At 42.9% G+C, this 21,290-nt stretch overlaps 2 protein-coding genes across 3 annotated transcripts in view; both read left to right on the top strand.

The window, feature by feature from the left end:
• LOC143338779 (C-reactive protein-like) overlaps positions 1-19,741 on the top strand; it is a 56,169-nt gene extending 36,428 nt beyond the window's left edge. Inside the window, exons 1-3 of one of the 2 annotated variants that reach the window (XM_076759448.1) lie at positions 17,565-17,696; positions 17,821-17,899; positions 18,027-19,741. In XM_076759448.1, coding sequence (XP_076615563.1) covers positions 17,694-17,696; positions 17,821-17,899; positions 18,027-18,637 — 693 coding nt within the window. In that variant the 5' untranslated portion in view covers positions 17,565-17,693 and the 3' untranslated portion in view covers positions 18,638-19,741. Of the gene's footprint in view, positions 1-17,564; positions 17,697-17,820; positions 17,900-18,009 lie in introns of those variants that run through there. The other variant, XM_076759449.1, reaches the window with a different exon arrangement.
• On the top strand, positions 10,403-16,164 carry stub1 (STIP1 homology and U-Box containing protein 1). Its single transcript, XM_076760409.1, has 8 exons — positions 10,403-10,537; positions 11,362-11,577; positions 11,774-11,972; positions 12,302-12,467; positions 12,615-12,690; positions 12,784-12,840; positions 13,795-13,911; positions 14,289-16,164. The coding sequence occupies exons 2-8, from the start codon at positions 11,464-11,466 to the stop codon at positions 14,412-14,414; spliced, it is 855 nt and encodes a 284-aa protein (XP_076616524.1). The 5' UTR covers positions 10,403-10,537; positions 11,362-11,463; the 3' UTR covers positions 14,415-16,164.
• Positions 19,742-21,290: the final 1,549 nt, after the last annotated feature.

Here is a 21,290-nt window from a genome sequence, read left to right as displayed (position 1 = left end):
GCCCAGCTGGGGGTCAGACAGAGGTTCTCCACTGTCTGTCTTGTTGTCAACTCTCCCACCCCCCACACTACTTCTAATTGGCTGAATCAATTTGGAGGGAAACTTAACAAGAAGCAGGATCCCTCCAAAATTGACAATAGATATAGTGTTTTACATATGTCCACAGGAAAGACAGATGTTGTGGCTCTCGACCACATCCACATTTGAATACCCTTATTTGGATACAATGGCTGGGAATACAAAGGGGATATATTTTGGCGGTCAAGGCAGATGCATAATTTTGGCGGCGGAGATGGATTGCGATGGACTTTTCAGACATTTGATGTTGAGGAGTGTATAGCTTTTAAATCAAATGGCCATTATACTTTTTATATCATTTTGAGGCATCAGTGGATTCAATGTGCACATCTGTGCCAGCTGTCAGCATCAGCTACACTGAGAACAGGGTGGTTTTCTGTCCAGCGTGGTTATGTCATAACCCTGAAGAGTAATTAAAATTAAACAATGTAATCATTTATTAATGATGAATATGTGGTTCACTGGAGAGAAAATTGCTGAACTTGGTTATTTAAAAAGTACAAGTTATTAAAAAAAAATTAAGAAATTTAAGGAATAGTTTGGGAAAATTTGATTGGAAATATGAATATTAGCTGCACAGAGTTAGATGAGAAGATCAACATCACTCTTAGAACTGGATGGTAAATATGAAGCTTTATCTATCAGGTGTTTCACTGGTTTCAGTCTTTATGCTAAGCTAAGCTAACCAGCGGCTGGTTCCACCTTCATATTAAACATATGAGGTTAGATATGAGTGTGAATTGATCTTCTCACTGGCAACAACTCTGTAATATTAATAAGAAATAAGTATATTTGCTAAAATGTGAACTGTTCCTTTAACATCTCCTCAGAAACGATATCATACGACTTTCTCTGCATTCACAAAAATATGAGATACTAAGTGACAGAATGTATCAAAAAGCCTGTATAACTAATACAATTACAATGTTATTTTAGAAGGCCACACATCACATTCTCTAACTGCGACAAACTAAAAAAACAAGAAGAATGGATGCTCAGTTTTTTTTTCTTTTGCTGCCTGACTGAACTTTACCTCCTCCTCCTCCTCCTCCTCCTCCTCCTCCTCCTCCTCCTCCCCCCCTTCCTCCTCTATGAATTGTGTTTGGCCAGGCTAGGTCATCCTTGGCTGTGCAGAATATAATTAGCCTGTCGCCACACACACACACACACACACACACACACACACACACACACACACACACACACACATACACACATACACACATACAGACTTTAAACTTTAAACCCCCCCCATACAATGGCCCGCTCAGACAATAGACACATGCCAATACTACGATCCCCTCGGCTATCTCCCCATGCACAAAAAACTCCCTGTTCATCCTCAAACCCTCCGCCCTCGTGCTCACTCAGCAGAGTAATGAGACTGATAAGATTACATTTTTACAGATCACATTTCACATCATATCATAGAAACGATAATGAGCGTAACAGGTGTTGAATCTCAGCTGTTCCTGTCGAGATTTGAAATCTGGCCGGTGATCGGAATTAAAGCCGACATGCCACAGTGTACTGGGTTTCAAGTGATAAAGTTAATTATGCGTTATAGTTTCAAAGCAGGATGCTGTAAAATGTGTAACCAAAGATGGAGCTGAGCTTAAGCATCATAAACCATTGAAAATAATGATTCGGGCTCAGTGCTTATTACTTTTCCAAGCACCATTTAAAGCTGCTGAATTAACCGCACATGTTTGCCAGTGTTGCAAAGTGCTCACCACCACAGGATGAAAGAGTGGGGAAAATAACAGGATTAAGGCTTTAAATGATTGTAAATGCATAATGAAGTGACTGAATGATCACTCTTCCAGCCTTAGCAGTAATGCAAGAGCCCCCACATTTCAGCCTCCGGATGACAATTAGAATCTCTGAATAGGGACCATAATTGCGCTTTAAATCTGAATCCAGAGCATCTTTTGTCTCCCACCATCTTTCATCAATGCCATTCAGGGTCCTCGGTGACCTGCAGCCTCGTCTCTGCGCCCCTTTTGATCTGATTTTTTAAAATGCCGTTGCACACAAGCTGCCCTCCCCTCTGCTCTCTCAGCACCTGCACTTCAGGCTCATCAGTGGAACCTTCCTCCTCTAAATCTATACATTGGCTACAAATGAGGTAGCCACTGCTGGGTGGGGCAGGGGGGCGAACCCTTGAGGGCACCGCCAAAATTTGGTGTCTCCTCGGCTCCATCATTGAGTGAAACCCAACCCCCAACTTCTCTAACACACACACACACACACACACACACACACACACACACACACACACACACACACACACACACACACACACACCTCTTACTTCAGGGGTATCATATCACCTATCCCTTAGGGTATACTGGTCTACAGGGCTGGATGTTCTCATGATAACAGGTGTATTTGAATGTGTACAACAGGTGGGATGAATCTGTGGCCGTTTTCTTGGCTAATGGGGTTTATTTTAATGAAGCATTGATAAAGTGTGTTTTTATCTCACACATTGGAATTAATGAACATAAAGCAAAGTGTATGTGTGAATCGACAAGACTTTGGTGGTGTTGAAGTGACCTTTAGCTCCTGTTTTTCTGTTTTGAGGATATTCATTCTGCAAAGCATACCAGAGGCAATAAATATTTATCTCACAGCTTCGTGTGGTTATTTAGCTTTATTTTCCTCATCTGACCCACGACTGATGAACAGAGGAAGCTGATAGAGGAGAAACAGAATGAGGAGAGACAAAACGGAGTCTGTCCTCCGACTGAGGGACTCTTCAATAGAGGTGGTTTTCTTCTGCAGTGAACTGTGTCGTCCTGCAGAGAAGCGCAGACGAGCGAGAAAGCAAAAGAGGGATGGAAAAAGAGGAAAAAGGGAATTTGCAGAATAACTAGAGCGTTGAGGGCAGTCCTGAATTGCTCGACACATTCATGCATGCACACATATGCTTGAGCGCATGCACTGGCTCATACTCTTCCACAGACACACACACATGAAAACACGCATTCATACATAGTCCCAACTTCGGGATTTTGGGCCTATCTGCACATGTATACAGGCTAATCAGGGCCTCTTCACAGACAGAAAGCAAAGGGTCACTCAGGGTGAGATGTTTGTGATGGAAATTTGGACGGCAGGCGTAGGAAAACAAAGCTAGGGACAGGACGCCCCAGAGACGACATACTTTACACATGAGATAACACACATTGAGAAGTTTAAAAAAAAAAAAAAATCCCAAAAAACGACCGTAAAATAGGACCACAACGCCTTTCACATTCATACTACTGATAAAGAGCTTCATCGCAGGCGCTTTCATGAAATTATTAAAAGTTGGATTGAGAAAGGATTTTGTCTGTAGATTTAATTCAGAGAGCCTCGAAGGAAAAGCATCTCATCAAGTTTAGAAATATCTGTGGGGGAAAACTGTAGAGACGCAAGATTTAAACTTATCTTCACTTTGATGTGGATTGCACAGCAGAATGCACGACTTTCTTATTTGACTGGAATCAAAGTTGCCTTGAACAATGAAAATTATTCAATTTTCAGCTGTTTTCCTGCTCTGCATCCACCAAGGACAAGCAAATTGGTCCACTGATTGCATATGATTACCATAGGTCCTGGGCTCCAGTGAAGGAATGACGGGGCCATCGTCACACCTTCGCCCAGGACCTATAGCTTTAACTGGGCATGTACTGCATAGATTGGGAGCATCCGATGGAACCGCCGCGCCTCACTGAGATATCACACAAAGATGGGATTTAATGGCCCTTCGATTGAGCGGTTCTGAAAAGCCAACCTCTGACCCTAGCCTTGACCCCCGGTAACCCCTCCCATCCTCCAGGGTCCAGTGCTTGTCATTGGTCATTTGTCAAACTCCTCGCACTGATCTGATTACCGTCCAATTTGGGATCTGCCGACTACACACTTCTAGGATCAAGACAAGCTGCTTTCAGCAACTTTACATGACAACAAATAGCCGGATTGTTGCGGGAGGAGTAAAGGGACGAGCTTTTGTTCTATTCAGGCGAGAGATATGAACCAAACTTCAAATAGACGCCAACTTTGTTGGCCATTCAGTCTTCATCTAATAACTGTTAAAAATAGCATTTGTATTAAAACTGTTCGAGAAAACACACCACAGTCATATGTAATACTGAATGTTAGGTAAACAAAACGAAGAAGACGATGAAAAACAGAAGAGGAGAATTATCAGATGAGTCATTGAATGCATCATCCAAACTAAACAAACCTCACATTGAACGCATCCAAATCTAATGATTAACAGCAGTTTGACACAGGACAAACTTCTCTGCTGATCTTTCAAGAATGTCAATGTTGATATCAGTCCAAACCAGTACAGTTGCTCAGGCTGACAATTCATAAGTAAATCTCAAGTTCACATAGAAGAAAAACTCACAGTGCTAACTCGCCTGACAAATGCTCATTGTCAGTTGGTGCTGGTAACAGCATTTAAAAATAACATTTTGTTCTCAGTATTGCAAATGAATCATTTCAGTCGACAAAAAGAATTAATGAAGAGGGTGAAAGGCTCTCAAAGCTACCTAGCTCACTAACTGTCAGTTAGCGTTAGCTGCAGCTCGCTCCGACTCTTTCCTCAAACCAGCAAACACTGATGGCAGGTTTATGGCTCAGCCTCTCACATGAAACGGGCTGAAATGACGTACAGGTTGCACCTAAATCACAAAACAATCAGACTCACAAATATTTAAATGCTGTTGAGTATAAATTCTTACTCTAACAGTGTTAAAGTGTCTTTTATATGCAACCTGAAAGTTAAGTTTGCAGGCTAAGTGATATAAAGTTCAGAGAATTATTGTGCAAAACTTCAATCTGCTGTATTCTCCAGCTTTCCTCTACTGCACATCTTACATCTTCTGAAGAGAAGTCAGTCACAGGATATGACAAACAGCACAGGCCAAGATAGTACATTACAAACACTTCTTTACACAGGTATCATTAAGTTGTTTATTAATCTAGAGGACTGGACAACTTGTATGAATTTCTATGTAACTTTAATAACAGTCAGTAACTTTAATTGGAGCAATAATGCAGAATTATACGCAAGTATTCCAGCACACCAGGAGTGCAGACTGTTGGACTTTATATGAAATGGTCAATTCATTCATATGTAGTTGCATCTGTATTCTAATTAATATACATATTACAGAATAATCACCAAATTGTGAATTTATTTCATATTAAAAAGTTAATCTGAACAGATGTTCACAGGAATTCTTGAATGAAGTGTGGTTGTGCACAGCCCTGATGTCAAGATTGTTATTCACAAAACATGTCAGGATGTAGAAATGAATGAAATATGTAAAATGTGTGTCTGACTGCTCTGAAAATCCTCTGCAAAGGTCTGCCAATCAGATAGAACACAAGCCTTTTCCTGATCTGCCCCCGAGGGACTGTGCGCTATCACACACACACACACACACACACACACACACACACACACACACACACACACACACCACCCCCAAAACAAACCTCTGTCTGGCCAACACGCACGCACGCACACACACACACACACACACATACACACAATTAGCCCATAGCTCATTATGTCTGCTTTAGCTCTCTTGGATTGGGGGGTGGGGGTTGGGGCAGGGTGGGGTTGGGTGACCCCAGAGAGAATGACCTTAGGGGACATTCGGGAGGACAGGGGGATGGGACTCCGAGCTGCATGGAGGGAAAGTAACTTCTTGGTGCCCCTGCTGGTTGTGTTCACTCCTGTGAAGATCTCCATTGATTTTCTAAGTGAAAAACACACTGATTAGTCATCACCAGTAACTTGCATGAGCTTAACCAGAACAGTTGCTTTTGAATTGATAATTAGATGAGATACAACTAAAACAGAGCTCATTATAATCAAAAAAGCCCTCAATCTTGCCTTTTACAGCCTGCAATTAACAACAATCAGTAAACAAATATTGTTTCCATCAGGAGGTAGTTGTCACTTATATTAATGGTTAACTTGATCTTTTATATAAATGCAGAGGTGAATTTCCCTCTGCATCCCTGACTTGCTCGGGCACAAGAGTTTTGATTTCCCTCCAAAAACTCCATTGTAGAACTTCTCCCCCACCACTTACACAGGCCACACAGCAGCCGCCTCCACCCCCAGCCGTCACACATCAATCTACGGTGTGTGTGTTTTGGGAAGTGGGGGTGTCTCAGCCGGTGTGCTGCTAACCCCCCAGGGTGTAAAAGATTTTTGGACTAACACTGCCAGTTTCAAAAACAAACTCTTTGATTTCAGTTTACTTAAGCTTGTTTTAAGGCCTCAAAGCAACAGAAGATACCTTGATTAGCATCCAGTCAGAAACACCTTCCTCCTGTAAAAAGCTGCTTCGTGCACATGTGCAATTTTTGATCATTGCTAATAACATTACCTCCCAAAATTCTGTGATCCTTTGCACAGGACTTTGCTTTTTTGCATTTTAAAGTCCAACATTTTTACTTTGCAGTTTAAAATGAGAGCACAGGAGCTTCAACTCCCCTTGACAGTCTGCATTTTGCTGGCTTCCTGTTGGTGTGTATGTGTGTGCTGAATGAAGGAAATGGATTTCCTTTTCTTTTTTTTTTTTCAGTTAAGATGAGTTATTCCACCCCTCCCACACTTTGTCAGGAAGCTTAATCAGGCTGCAGAGGTGTATGGATGACCTTTGACCCTTGGGTATCTCTGGCCTTTCTCTTACTTGCCTTTAGGTTAGCATCAGGACATCCCTCATTTAACTCCTAACCTTTAGCAGCTAGTGGTTCAGAGTTAAGGCATGCAGACATAAAGGCACATTTACGCAGTCAGTTGTTCACTAAGCACTAATGTACTGGAGGAAAATACCAGAAAAAAACAGTTCTGCCGAATAGTCAAGTGTGACCTGTTGAGTGTGCATCAGCTGCAGCTTCCTTTCACAACTAATGCACTCACAACATTTCGCTCCATTGGTTCAAATAGATTTTTATTTTAGAGGTTTAACCAAAGAAGAATACTTCACTGGAGCTGAAATGACTTCTAGTGGGGAGCACTAGATTTATTGCACTTTTCTATTTTTCCACTGAAAAAGGAAAAAAAAACCCAAAAACACCACTTGCTCATTCTAATGTAATCCAGATCACGTTCGACAATGTTCAATGTTCTCTATAACCGCATTTAAAATTAATTATTCTTCGCTTGGAACTTGGAAGAGTGTGTTAACTCAAGTGAAACACCCAAAAGTCCAACAAATTTCCATTTTAGGTGGACTTTTCTCACCACTTTTCAGAGCGGTGCTGTGATGTGAGTTGTTACAGAGAGGGGATGTTTTCAGTTCAGGCAAGTGTCGACGGACAGAAGAAGAGCTTACATCCACTTTAAGAATGCGGCAACATGGTTTCGAGCAAGACAGTTAAACTCAGTAGTATTATTATAGTGATTTGTGATGGAAAATTTTTGAGCAGTGACCAAAACAGTTGTTTGTGAATCTGCATGTTGCATTCTGGTATTTAATCATTAAAAACTGGTTGAGGTGGTGTTTCTGCTCAGGCCAGCCACAGTTCTCCTTACCAGCATTCAGGCACAGTGAAAGTGGAGGCAGGCAGCACATTAACTGTGTAAGCTGTGCAGATCTGTCTGGGTGGACCTTGTATGAGTACAGAGAGCAGCTTCCAAAACAGTTTCAGTTGGTTTCTGTGTTCTGGCACAAAAGCCAATTACAGGGGTGAGCAAGTGAATGTGAAGGGGGGAAACTGTGATTGACAGCACGGCGTGTGTGTGTGTCTGAATTTGTGTGTTTTGTTTGGAGGTTGTAAAAAGAAAACAATTCTAACTTTTTTTTTTTTTTTTTACTGTTAAAATAGTACTAGTGATTTACGCTGACAGTGTGACAATATAAGCACACGTCTGACTGCCCAGTAATCAAAATGCCCCAACAACTGTCCTTTGGTTACATCAAATGAAGCTGTTTAATCAGTGGAGACATAATTCAAACAATAACTTCCAGCATTTCCATCTTCTTTCAGATACGACAGTGGAACTATTCTTTTACTTTTGTGCACATGCTGCATTCACACCCACTTGAACAAACTGCAATAAGTCTATGAGCCTTTCCCCCTCTCAAAATGAGCAAACCCACCAGACAAAGGGCCACCATTATGGATAAATACCGCTTTTGTTTTACCCATTTGAACCTGAGGTTTCTCTTAACGCTAAAGAGAGTGTGTTCACCCTTTTTCTCTTTTCAGACGCCTTGGCGCTGAATATCCGAGAACACTGCCAAATGGGAAAACGACTACACAGGCAGAGAGAAAGACCAGAATCAATCAGGAAGTGGCAGCTTTTCAGCTGTGCCAGAGGAGCCGGGCAACTTCCTGGTCCTGTTGCCAAGGTGACTGGAAGCTCAGCCAACTGCTGCAGCGGGCAGCAGTTGGGTTTGATGGGGGGATGGCGGAGGATGACGGTTGGGATAATGGACAGAAGGAGAGGGCAGAGAGCTGGTGAGCGAGGGTGAAGTTTAAATGTAAGCAGCGAGTGCTTCAAACAGCATTCATATGAGCCATCACAATGGAGAGTTTCTGTTCTGTTTATAATCCTTTGCAAACAGTCCCATAATCCCCCAATTACACCCGGCTTCTGCTATGTTGGTTTGTTCACATAATATTTTGTTGTAGAATGTTATATTGCAGAGAAATGGACTGTTTTTATATGGAACTTGGATTTTCATCTATTTTTTTCCCTTAAGAAGATGATCTTCAGAGATGATTGGATACTGTGTAATACTTCAGAAATAATCACTCAAACTCTGAGCAGGAGAAGCAAGGTGATTTAAAGAAGATTCTGGCATTTTTGGACAAACTTTACCACTGTACTCATACCAGTAATGAAAAAATTATGTAGATATGTTTAAAATACTTCTATTGAGATTTGGGTCAGTTAAACCAATTCGACTTCTTAGTAAAGGATCAGTGTTTCCTTTGCAAAAGAGATTATTGTTGTGCACTGGCATTCCCACTAATGTGAATGAGGGTTTTTGTGACAAACAAATTAATAGGTCAGGTTATGTATTTCTAAATGTTGATTTGTCCTTTTTTTCCTGAATAAGGCAAAAGCATTAAATAAAAGAAAGGGGACAAGAGGTTGTTTGTCTTGGTGAAACTTTGTATGACTGATTACAGTTTCACATCCCTGAATCTAAACTTGCAGCATTAGTGTGTTTGTCCGAATCAGTCTGTGTCTATGGTCTAAAAGCCCACTTTTACAGAGATGGGACTGGGGGCTGGTTGGGTAGGTGGGTGTTCTGAGGGATCAGGGGACCAGACTGGCGGAGATGGGTAAACACAGCTGGGGACACAGAGCCCTGGTGGGTCTGCGGCTCAACAGCTCCCTTCACACATTTATCAGTGTGTTTGCACAGGGGATGTGCCCTAATCTTCACACGTTGATCTCTGTGCGAGGCCTTCACGGAGGCCCAACGGGCTGGGATGAAAGTGACCCTGTCCACAGGCACAGCCTCGCTAATTCCTCCATGGCTGAACTTGAATGTTTTTCTCTTTATAAAGGCCTATAAAGGTCATCTATGGATCTGTCTGCGTGTGGCTGAATCTCTCTGTGGGTGGGATGGCCTCCTACAAATGGACAGATCATTGTGATTAAGTGTCGGAATTTGCAGGCCAAAAAACTGAGATAAAAAAAATATTAATAATGACATATTATCCTTACTTATCAGGAGTCACAAGTTCAGCTGATCACAGGTAAGATGTAAGTGGGTGACATTTCCGTTAATATATTTTCATCCATTTTACAGGGTTTTGTTTAATTTGTCAGGTGCGTATTGCTCCTAATGCGTCAAAGAGTTTCAGCACAGCTCAGTTCTAAATTAACCACCACAGTATCTATCCTATCTGGGGGAGGCAGTGAGTAGTTTTTCCAGTGATCGTTTGCTCTTGTGTCAGTCTGGAGGTTTGGATAAAACTTTAATTACAGAGCGCCATCTGCTGGTGATTACTCTGTGCGTCACCCGTCTGACAGAGAAATGGATGCTGTGAATTGACTGCAGTATCGGATTTAACACAACTTGTAAAGATATAATATAAAGAGCTAAGGCCGTAGTTTCATTTACAGAGTTATTCACGGGGGAATCAGACCTTTGCTATTTGTGCCCTGAAGTGATATATGCTACTGTCTTCCCCCTGAATGTTTCTGTATGGATGTGCGCACACGTGCCCCTACTTCGTGCTATTCTCCTATGAAATAAAGACATTTTAGGGTGGTAGGCAGCGATTTGCCTTTAGTGTCTATTGATGAAGGGGAGAAAACGTCCTTTCGGCTTCCGTCGACGTCGCGTAAGCGCTTGACGTCAGCATAACAACAACCTGTCATGACAGCTCGTATGGGGGAAAAATTACCGATTAAGATTTGATATCAAATCATATAAAATACGTTTCAGCTGGATGTAAGATTCCTTCTATAAAGGTAAGGACTGGAAACCGCGAGTCTCAGACACAAACCCGAACTTGCACGGAAGTACCAAAAATGGAAGGCAGTCGGCTGTGTAGCAAACAAGCTAACCTAGCATTAGTTAGCTAATTTCTGTCTTCTGATGTTGCCGAGCGGCGTTGAGGTAAATGTTGAGATAAATGCCAGGGCGACTTTTTCGGGGCCATAATAGTTGTACTCATAACTTCCCAATCAGCCGCCGATTAAACGTATAGTTATGTTACTACAGTTAAAAGAGCCGAGTAGGCAGATTTGTCCTCTTTCTAGCCCACCGCCGGGTGTAAATCGACTATGCTAGCTCAGCTAACTAGCTAACATCTGAGAACCGATCTCTTGTTTCTGTTCTAACTAAAGGTAACGACATTGTCACTCTTTCTCTGTGCTGCAACAACTGTATCTCAAATGTTAGTCAGCCACTCTAATAATTGTATGTAACGCTACTTGTGTACAACCTTTGACCACCATTGTATACCAGCGGTGTAGCGTTTACGTTTAAAAGCCTTGCAGTAGCGACAGGGACAGCGGTTGTGTTGTGTTTTCTGACGGCCGGCTAGCTGTGCTGCTCATTTAGTCACCACTGATGTCCGTCACATGAATGGTTAATTCGCCGGCGGTCCAGCCACCTCGCTGTGTGCACACTCAGCGAATTAAACGAATGCCTTTTGGGTGGCATCAATGACTGCACCTAACGTTAATTTCGCCCAAGACGCGCATTGCAGGTGCATTGCAGCGAATGCTCGCCTTGAATGTTGACACAACCTCGCATGCACCGTGTGTCTGATTTGCTTTGTGGGATCCAGGAGGGACAGGGCATTCTTGAACCTGTCAGCTAGCCAGCCGAAGAGACGGGGAACAGGATAGGGAAGCAGGGCGAGGCGGGCCCCGCGGAGCCGGTGGAGAAGATGGCCGGTAGCCCGGAGAAGAGTTCCACCGCGCAGGAGCTGAAGGAGCAGGGGAACCGGCTGTTCCTGTGCCGCAAGTACCAGGAGGCTGCTACATGCTACAGTAAAGCTATTGTGAGTAGCCATCATTGTAAAAGAAATAATACCAAGGGTGAAATGGTGTCTTAACTAAAATACATTAAAACATCATATTGCCCTGGTTAGAAAACATGAAGGGATGATTTTACTTCTGAATGTACTCGTGAAGCTTCATGCACACTGTCATAATGTCACTGTGCATGTCAATTGTGTGGTATGTCCTGTCTCCCAGAACCGTAATCCATCAGTGGCAGTGTACTACACCAACAGGGCCCTCTGCCATGTGAAGCTGCAGCAGCATGACAAGGCTCTGGCAGACTGTAAGCACGCGCTGGAGCTGGACAGCCAGTCGGTGAAGGCCCACTTCTTCTTGGGCCAGTGTCACCTGGAACTGGAGAACTATGACGAGGCCATCGGAAACCTGCAGAAAGGTCAGAACAAACTCAAAAAAGATGGTGAAACTTTGCTGCAATGTGTCGAAGCAGCTTGCTCGTATGTCGCAAAGTGTTACTTGTCTATCTCCTCATTTATGTTTCGCGTGTTTCTTTCTTTTTAAACTCCATCTCTCTTCCAGTCCTGCTCAGTGGTCTCAGTGCTGATCCTAGAATCAGCTGCAGCTTTTTCAAACAATGTTGAATTTAATGATGAAATTCCTGATATAACTGGAATAATAATATTCTACAGTGAAATGTATGACATTTTAGATATATTTATATAACAGGTAAACAGTGTTGCTGTCATGTTGTTTTTCATCCTGCAGCTTACAATCTGGCGAAAGAGCAGAGGCTGAACTTTGGAGATGACATCCCCAGCGCCTTGCGCATTGCTAAGAAGAAGCGTTGGAACAGCATCGAGGAGAAGCGCATCAACCAAGAGAACGAGTTACACGCCTATCTGACCAAACTCATTCTGGCTGAGAAGGAAAGGTGAGGTGGCCGTCGGGTGCCGGTGGGACATCCCACACGCTTATTTGTGTGGTGATGATCTCTCGATGAACGAGCCCGTCATGTGAGCATCATTATTCTTTTGTTGTCGACAAGGGGTCATTTATAATAACTTTGTACTTAACGCAGAGAACTAGAAGAATACAAAGAGAAACAGGACGACAATCAAAATGGAGGCGACGCTGCCAAGATCGCATCAAAACATGTAAGTTTGACATATTTTTTTGGGACTGTCGTGCTTTTAATGAACAAATACAGCGATTATGTATTCTAACTAAATATTCATGAATAAACTTAGGACAAGTATCTAATGGACATGGATGAGCTCTTCTCTCAAGTGGATGAGAAAAGAAAAGTGAGTATGAAAACGAACTTATCGTTACAATCAATTGAGCTTGTTGCAGTGTAGAACTGTATTCATTCAGCCATTTCCCACTTACAGTGTTCCCACTATAGGACTGGAGTTTATCACAGCATGCCGTGTGCAAAAAGGCAGCGAAGCATCCCTGATAGGTCACCATCATCCATCCATTACAGGGCTAACAGACAGGCTCACACTGATCACATTCACCCACACAGATGCATCTTTGCACACACCTACTTCACACCATCTTTTTGTCATCGTTGACATAGCAACAAGAGAGACAGACTCGAGCACACTTTCAGATTTGTGTGCACTTATGATGGCTCATTTCAGATGATTTTGTTGTTTTTTTTTTTAGCTCGTGTTCAATCTGTCTGCTTTGTTTTATATGTTGTATATTCAGCCTATCTGCTACCAGTAATGCTTGCACATGTGAAAAATGCACCTATTCTGCAGACAGACAGTTATGTGCTATTTCCAGCCCAAGCTGTTTCTATGGTAGCCATCAGTATTTGTTTGCCAGAGCTTGTGGCTTGTTATAGATAGTTGTTGACTGAATGGAGGTAGTTGTCATGTAATTGTCGGTTCAAAACACAGCATAATGACCAACATCAGGGCGTTTGTTTTCTGTATGACGGTGTGAGCAGGTGCCTCAGTGGAGAAAGAAATCCTTTTTTATTTTAAATATGCTCCGTGATTTCAGCAATTTAATATTTTCAGAGTGAGCGTTCGTGCTTTCACACAATATTTATTCTAAACTTAGAGCGAATGATGTTGTTTCAGTAGAAAAAAATATCATTCAACTCTAGTAAAGCCCATAAGACCAGAAAAAGATAAGATTCAAGCAGTGTCACGGTGTCATACGACAGCATTTCTGATGCTGTATCCATAGATCTCATGCCATCACAATAGTGTGACTCCTGCTTTGTTCTGTCGTCTGCTCAGAAGCGGGAGATCCCAGATTACCTGTGTGGGAAGATCAGTTTTGAGCTGATGAGGGAACCCTGCATCACACCTAGTGGAATCACATACGATCGCAAGGACATTGAAGAGCACCTACAGGTAAGATCATAGTCAGCTGCATGTGGACCATCTAAGGTTTTTTTTCTTTTGTACTTATGACCACTGACTTTGTAATTAGTCAGCCTTCATAAACCCCCTGCACATATTATACTTGGCAATGAATGACTTCTGAATAACCAAATTAAGTAGCCTTGGCATAATGAGGAAATGATATTGTACTCTAATACAGCATAGATTTACTCATATAGATTTTGAATATTGAGTACTTTACTACTACTTACTGTATTTGTAAGCCATTAAGAAAATTAAGTTTCTGAAATTACACAGCTTGAAATCAACAGTTCAGACCATTCAGGCCACGTGAAAAAGAAAACAAGCACGTGCTAACACAAGCGTTCGACCCGCTCTCTGTGCAGCGAGTGGGCCATTTTGACCCGGTTACCAGGAGTCCCCTGACCCAGGACCAGCTGATCCCGAACCTGGCCATGAAGGAAGTGATTGATGCCTTTATCCAGGAGAACGGCTGGGTGGAGGACTACTGAAGGGACCCCCACCTCCCCTCTCTCCATCATACCCCGATGCTCAACACGAAGCCTGGACAACATGAGACTTTAGAGAACAGATCACCCCTTGCCTGGATATGTACTTTACACAAGTGGGAGAAGCCACACTATGGACTACCAAACGGGAGCCATGTATGTCGGTCTGCCTCTTCCTCCCCACATTTTATCTTTGCTGTAAAACTTCCCGCTCCAAACTCCTGAGGCTCGGCGTTCAAGGCCTGCTGCTCCCTTTAAAGCCCCTTTCATTCTGCTCTTTCTACACTTCCCCTCATACTTCTTCCTTTATCTCATGCTGTTTCTAGTCTTTCAAGCCTGAAAATAAGGGGCCACATTCTCAGGTCTCTCCTGCCCCCCCCTCCACTCTTTCCCACTCTTTCTCTTTCTCTGAGTGCCACAATCCTTGGGAAGCATCAGCATTGCCCTCCAGTGTTACACAGAAACCACCAATATTTAAAAAGATTCCACGTGGTGGTTGAATTCATTAAGACGCTGGTCTTTTATTTGGCATTTACTGCAGTATTTTTCAATCATCTTTTCATTAAACATTGGAGCGTTGGCCCTCTTCTTAATGTACATTTGCTGTGGTACCTAAAATGCCAAAAAACCTGTTCTCAACAAGGGTGACCTGTTTGTATGCAAAGTTTTACATGACGATAATTGAGCAACAGCCGGGGGGAAGTCCCTTCTTCACCTCCAGGTGGCGCTCCTGACATACCCTCTCATGTCACCATACTGTAAGATTTTGAATAGATTGTTAGTTTTTTTTTTCCGTTGCATATCAATCACACCCCCCATAACAGACAATTGAAATAAGTTGAATGTATGCATAATGTACTCTTTAGGTTTAGGCTCGACCTACAGTAATTCAAAATGTTTTTATCAGGACAATGCAAGGTTTTCATGAGAAGCGGCCTTGAACTGGATACAGAAAATGAATGGAAACAACCGCTGCATACACACAAAAAAAAAAAAAAAAGAAAAAAAAGTTTCACACTGCTGGATGTTGATTGAAAATGTTGAACTGTTTTGTGCGGGTTGATGCTAAAGAAAAAACCTGCTCTGGAGGCCGATCTGCGCCGTCTGTGTCCATCATAGAGTCGATAATGTGCTTGGACGTTGTGTTTGGCTCGTGCTGTTTGCCTGGAATGACCGTGGACGCTCACGTCAAGCATGAAGTGAATTGTCGAAGATGGTTGCCCCCCCCCCCCACCCACCTACCTTTATGCTGTTAATTTCATGCACCTTCTCCTCACAGTGTCGCCGTTAGAAAGAACGGCTGTAAACCAATCATCAGTGTGAACTAAGTCAAACTTTTGCGTTGTTAAGGGGATTTTTGAGGGTCTCTAGCATCGCTGTACCAACCCTCCTGTGTTAGAAATGCTGGAAGAGTTACGACCATCTTTTCTCATCCATACCTCAGTTAACGTTTCTGCGTGCTGGTTCAATGGCATCTCTACACGACTCACTCTCAGTTCAGCGCTATTAGTTTACAGGTGTTTCAGCTGAATGTGTGTCTGTGATGAATTAGGCCTGTCGGTGGTTCGTGTCGGGGTGCAGGCAGTGTAAATAATTATCTTGTGTATCTCAGATTTTATTTCTTGACAAAATTAGGGTTCTTGTTTTTCTTGAGAAATCCTAGAGCTTGAGAAACTGTATTAAATGTAGATATGTTGATAACATACATGCTTGGTTCAGTTTTCATTTGTCCCCATTAAACCGTGAACTTTGAGTTTGTTTGCTCTCGTGTTTTCGACACAAAATCGCCGTTAAAGACTGTGTGATGACTCATTAGAAACCTCTTGACAGGAGTCGGATGGTTTCAAATGTATAAGTGACTGCAGCGAAGTAAAATAACAAATTTGAAGTACAATCCATGACGTGAGCCTGCGATAAATGCTAATCTCCTGACGCTAATATCTGTGTGAATCTGAGACATTTGACTTGAAGTTTATTTTTGAGTCTGTCCTGTTAACTGCTGCTGAGTCAGTTTTCATCTGTTTCCTTCCTGCCATATTGTTTCAGTTTTCAGTGTTTGTATTTCCGTCTAGCCTCTTAATACGTCTTTAAGTTGCCTCATGTGTTCTTGAAACTAACAAATTCTGATTGTCTGATCTTTATTAAAGCAGACTTGAAATCTGTATCAGAGCTTGAATGATACGCTGATCACTGGTATTAGCTTCCTGCAGAACAATTTCTGTTTATTTCACGTTATTTTTCCCACTCTGTCATGGTGAAGTGCTGCTCTTATTGTCCTGAGATGTATGTTTTAGTTAAAGTAATCCAGTTTTGCTGCTTGTCCCTAAGATATTTAAAGCCTCAGTGGGGACGTTAAGCCTCGAAGCTCTCTCTGAGTGGTCAACAGGTAAAGACTCGTCTTTGCACTGAAGGAAAGTCCCTGAAAAGTAATTTCAGTGGAAACTAGTGATGTCAGTGGATTATCTAAAGTAACCACTGAGATTTGGTGAGCTTTTCAAATGTTATGACCTCTGCTAAGGAGCCAATAACGAACCCAGTCAATTCTGGAACAGATCCGAATCACATGACGGATACACAAATACATTTTCACTTATGTTAACATTGTGAGATCAGGTATTTGGCCTTGGCAGAGAAAATGCCAGGCATCCTAAAATCCAGTAGATGCTAGTTCAGTAGTGACAAAACAAAAGCAACAATTACATGAAATTCGATGACTCCATATCACAATCCTCGTTCACAGGAGCCAGTAATCCTCTGGGTTAGCCGACACATGCAGCCTCTCAAACTTCATACAGAAAACAGTTGTTATGGAGCATTCAGGGACAGTGCTTTCATGGGAGAACCATCACAAATGTAACTTTTTCTCAAGGTGTGGCCATGGACATGTACATACACACATATCATACAACTAATTATACAAAAAAAACCAAAAAAAAAACCAAACAACTAAAACTATTGTGTGAACTGGTCCCAGATGTAAACATGGAGGTGGAATTCCAAGTGAAAAATGTTCTTTTATTCAGATGAATTAGAGTCCCACCTAATGTTTGAGCACTGACTAATGATGATGCAGACACTGTACGTCTATCATGTGACATGGACACCGTGGACATCAGTCAGAGCGAAGGCACGCCATCCGTCCTCATACACCAGGCCTATTGTCAGAGCGTCGGTTGAAGAGCTGACGTCATGGTCTGTGCTAGGAGGGAAGAGGACCGGGCACGGGGCATTAGCAAGTGGGACTGAGTTAGCAGCATCGAAGAACAACAAAGCAACACCAAAATGGTAAGAAAAGCTGTTTCCTCTCTGAACCTTTCACAGAATTCGGTCTCTGGTGTGACTTGTGCGCTCAGAGATCGACAGGACGTCATTTTATCAGATCTAATGGGTGTTTTGTGTGTGTTTGCAGAGTGTCAGCACTGTGGGGTTTGCTCTGGTGGTTCTAGGTGTCTGCGGATGGTCTCTGACACTCTCCTCGGCCACCCAAGGTCTGAATTTAAGAACAGAATTTCATTTGAAAAAAAGTTTACTTGCATTTGTGCACCATCATCTCACCTTCACCACATGTTGTTTGGGCTCTGATTAACTCTGTCTTCACTGTTGGTGTTGCTCCAGTGGGCCTGGCTGACAAGGTCCTGTTCTTCCCTTACGAGACGGACTTCAGCTACGTGGCCCTGATCCCGCAGAAGGAGATGGGGCTGGGGGCCTTCACTCTCTGCATGCGTGTGGCCACCGAGCTGCCGGAAGAGCGGCAGATCATCCTGTTCGCCTACCGCACCGCTGACTATGACGAGCTCAACGTGTGGCGTGAGAAGGACGGACGCGTCTCCTTCTACATGAGCGGCGACGGCACCTTCTTTCACCTGCCGCCCCTCACCACCTTCCGCACCAGCCTCTGCCTCACCTGGGAGTCTCGCACCGGCCTCGCTGCCTTTTGGGTGGACGGGAAACGCAGCACCTACCAGGTCTACAAACCTGGGCACACCATCCGTCCTCAGGGCACCGTCCTCCTGGGGCAGGACCCGGACAAACACCTGGGGGGTCTCGAGGCTGTGCAGAGCTTTGTAGGGGAGGTGACTGATCTGAATATGTGGGACTTTGTGCTCTCCAGGAGCATGATCCAGGCCTGGCACTACGGGCACAAGGTCCCCAAGGGCAACATCTTTGACTGGGGCACGATCGAGTATGAGCTGAGCGGGAACGTGATGGTGGTGGATGATGACTGACTCGACTTGGAGTCAAACGGAGAGAGATCTTTGGAGATTTGTGTGGGACTGATACTGACGTGTGTGGTTGTCTTTCTTTGATTTAGTGTTGCTTAAAGTTAGGGCCCTTCAACTGTTCTTCCATTAAGTCCACGAGTCTCTGCTTTAATGCTGCATGATGAGTAGAAAGAGAAGAGAAAGGAGCAGCGTTTTCAGGGCCGCTTGAATATCATCTCATATCTAAACTGCAACTCTTTCCAACAGCAAAATGCACGCGAAACAAAAGCCAATGCTTTGTGGTGCACAGAAGTCAGTTGTTGTTATTGTTGTTTTTTTTTATCAATGACTCTTTTGTATCTTAAAGCTTCGTCCTTTGTTGGTTGTGAGAACCATCCAGTAAATATCAAGCATGAAATGTTGATGCGCTAGATGCATCCATAGGGTGGCGCTCTCTACTAGTTCACATCAAGCATTATCACGTCGGCATCCGCTAATGTGCTCTGCTATAGTTATGTTCATGGAGGCCTCCGATAACTGATTAAAATGTTAAGAGGACAAATTGTTGCTACAATCCTGACCAATTTAAACTGATGGAATATAGTTTTATTTGAAGAGTGTGAACATTTAGCAAGTGTTAAATAACCAATCAGACATCAGCTTATAGTACTGTGATGATATAATGTCTTTAAGAGCAAATTTCGCCTTTAATGATATGCATTTTAACTGGACAACTGCAGTACAACTGAGGTAAAACTTGATCTGTATCTTTCTTACTGAAATGATCTTTTAACATTCAATATTCTCTAACAAAGACAACTATCACGTATGCAGTTAGTGCACATCTGTTTGTCCAGTGACAACGATGATAAAGATGTGAAGGAGGCGTTCAGAGAGCAAACTGGCAGAGGCCTCATTTCTACTGTGGACTGATTTAACTGCACTCAGAGACAAATAGCAATTATCATGTTTAAAATCCACTGCCATAATGTTGCCTTTGGTTAGCGTACTCACTCATGAATTTTCCATGTTTCATCTGATGTAAGAACGCTTTTGGGTCTGAAATAAAATCTTGCCATGTGCATAACTAATAATGTTTGTAATTAAAGAGAATATTTCATCTTTGAACTCTTTCAGATTTCTTTTTTTTTTTTGGACACATTTTAAAGGAATAATCACTTGTGTACATAAGTCCATCAGGGGAGTTTTAAATTAAATGTGTTTTAGGTTTTTTATTTATTTAGGAATTAATAACAGAATCTTTTAAAGAGTTTTCCCTCATTTGGCCGGAGGAGGAAGGAGCTGCTAAGCCTCCACAAAGACGAGAGAAATGCACCTCGCTTTCCATCAGGCAGTTTGATTCATTTTTTTTTTTAAACTGAGGAAGCACAAATTAAGTTTGCCTTGATTGTCGAATGCTTGTGCTCCATTCATTTTTCAGAAGATCATATTTGAGCTCTGAGTTTTACAGGCCTTGTGTCTCTGTATTTTCTTCAGCTTCCTTCAGCGCTCCTCAGTAAACCATGTTCATCAGAATAAATGTCCTCGTCTCTCTCTGTCCCTTTGTGTGAATGCTGCGCTCTCCAGGTCTCCACAGTGGAGAGGAAGTCGTGTGGCCCAGGTGTGTGTGACTGAACCTGGAAGTTGCTCCTGGATCCACACCCCCCCCCCCCCCCTTAAAGGAGTTTTTTGGGGGGAGTTTTCCTCATCCAAATCAGGGCTTTAAGGATAGAAGATGTCATACACTGTACAGATTGCGAAGCCCCTTGAGGCAAATTTCTAATATTGGTCTATACAAATAAAATGGACTTGACTTGAATGAGATGAATGGCTACATGTGACTTGCAGAAATCAAGTCATGTGGAGTTGCTTCTTTAACAAGCCCCCACAGAATAAGCTCAAGGTCAGATCTTCTCCATCCAAGTGTAACACAGTGACCCTGAGTTCCAGTGTGCCGTCTCTGTTCGTCTCCATGGCTCCCTGCACTCATCCTCCCTGCCCCGCACCGCCATCGTGACCTCCTTGCAGAGACGAGGGAGAAGTTTCCAGCGTGCGGCCGATGCAGGCTCCCTTGAGGGTGGGAAAGTGCTGCGTTCCCAGTGTGTGTTTATTCCGACCAAATCACCCGTCGGCTCTCTCGCAGCAGCTAAATAAGGAGAAGGCAGGGCCAATGAGTTCTGACTGCGGGTCAGCAGCCAAATGTTCCACCTTCTTGGATGTTGCAATGCATCAATCGCAGTGCCCACTCACTGTGTGGTAACACCTTTGTGGACCATCTGCCCAAGCCTGGCTTCTCAGCCCTCTGGTACACACACACACACACACACACACACACACACACACACACACACACAGTCTGTTATTTCCTTCTTTTTTCCTTCTCTGCCCAAGAGGGGTACTAATCCATCATACGTACACATGCAAAAATTCCCACTTAGAAAGGTTTAACTTCACTGAGTGCTCGTAGTGTTTCACTCATTTAATTTTAAAAAGGTTCAACTCAAATTTTCAGATCATTTTTAAACATCTCTCTGGCAGATAAAATATGGATAAAACTGCACTTTTCTTCTCATGCCATTTTTTTTTCTTTTTTTGCTCAGCTTCATACTATCAGTCCACACACACTCAACTGTTTCTGCACCAAAGAAGGACTTAAAGTGTGTAAGAGAAGGACAGA

Source organism: Chaetodon auriga, chromosome 20 (assembly GCF_051107435.1).
Source record: "Chaetodon auriga isolate fChaAug3 chromosome 20, fChaAug3.hap1, whole genome shotgun sequence".
Taxonomy (NCBI): Eukaryota; Metazoa; Chordata; class Actinopteri; order Chaetodontiformes; family Chaetodontidae; genus Chaetodon; species Chaetodon auriga.
Note: the sequence above shows the minus strand (reverse complement) of the source record. Positions and strands in the feature narration are given on the sequence as shown.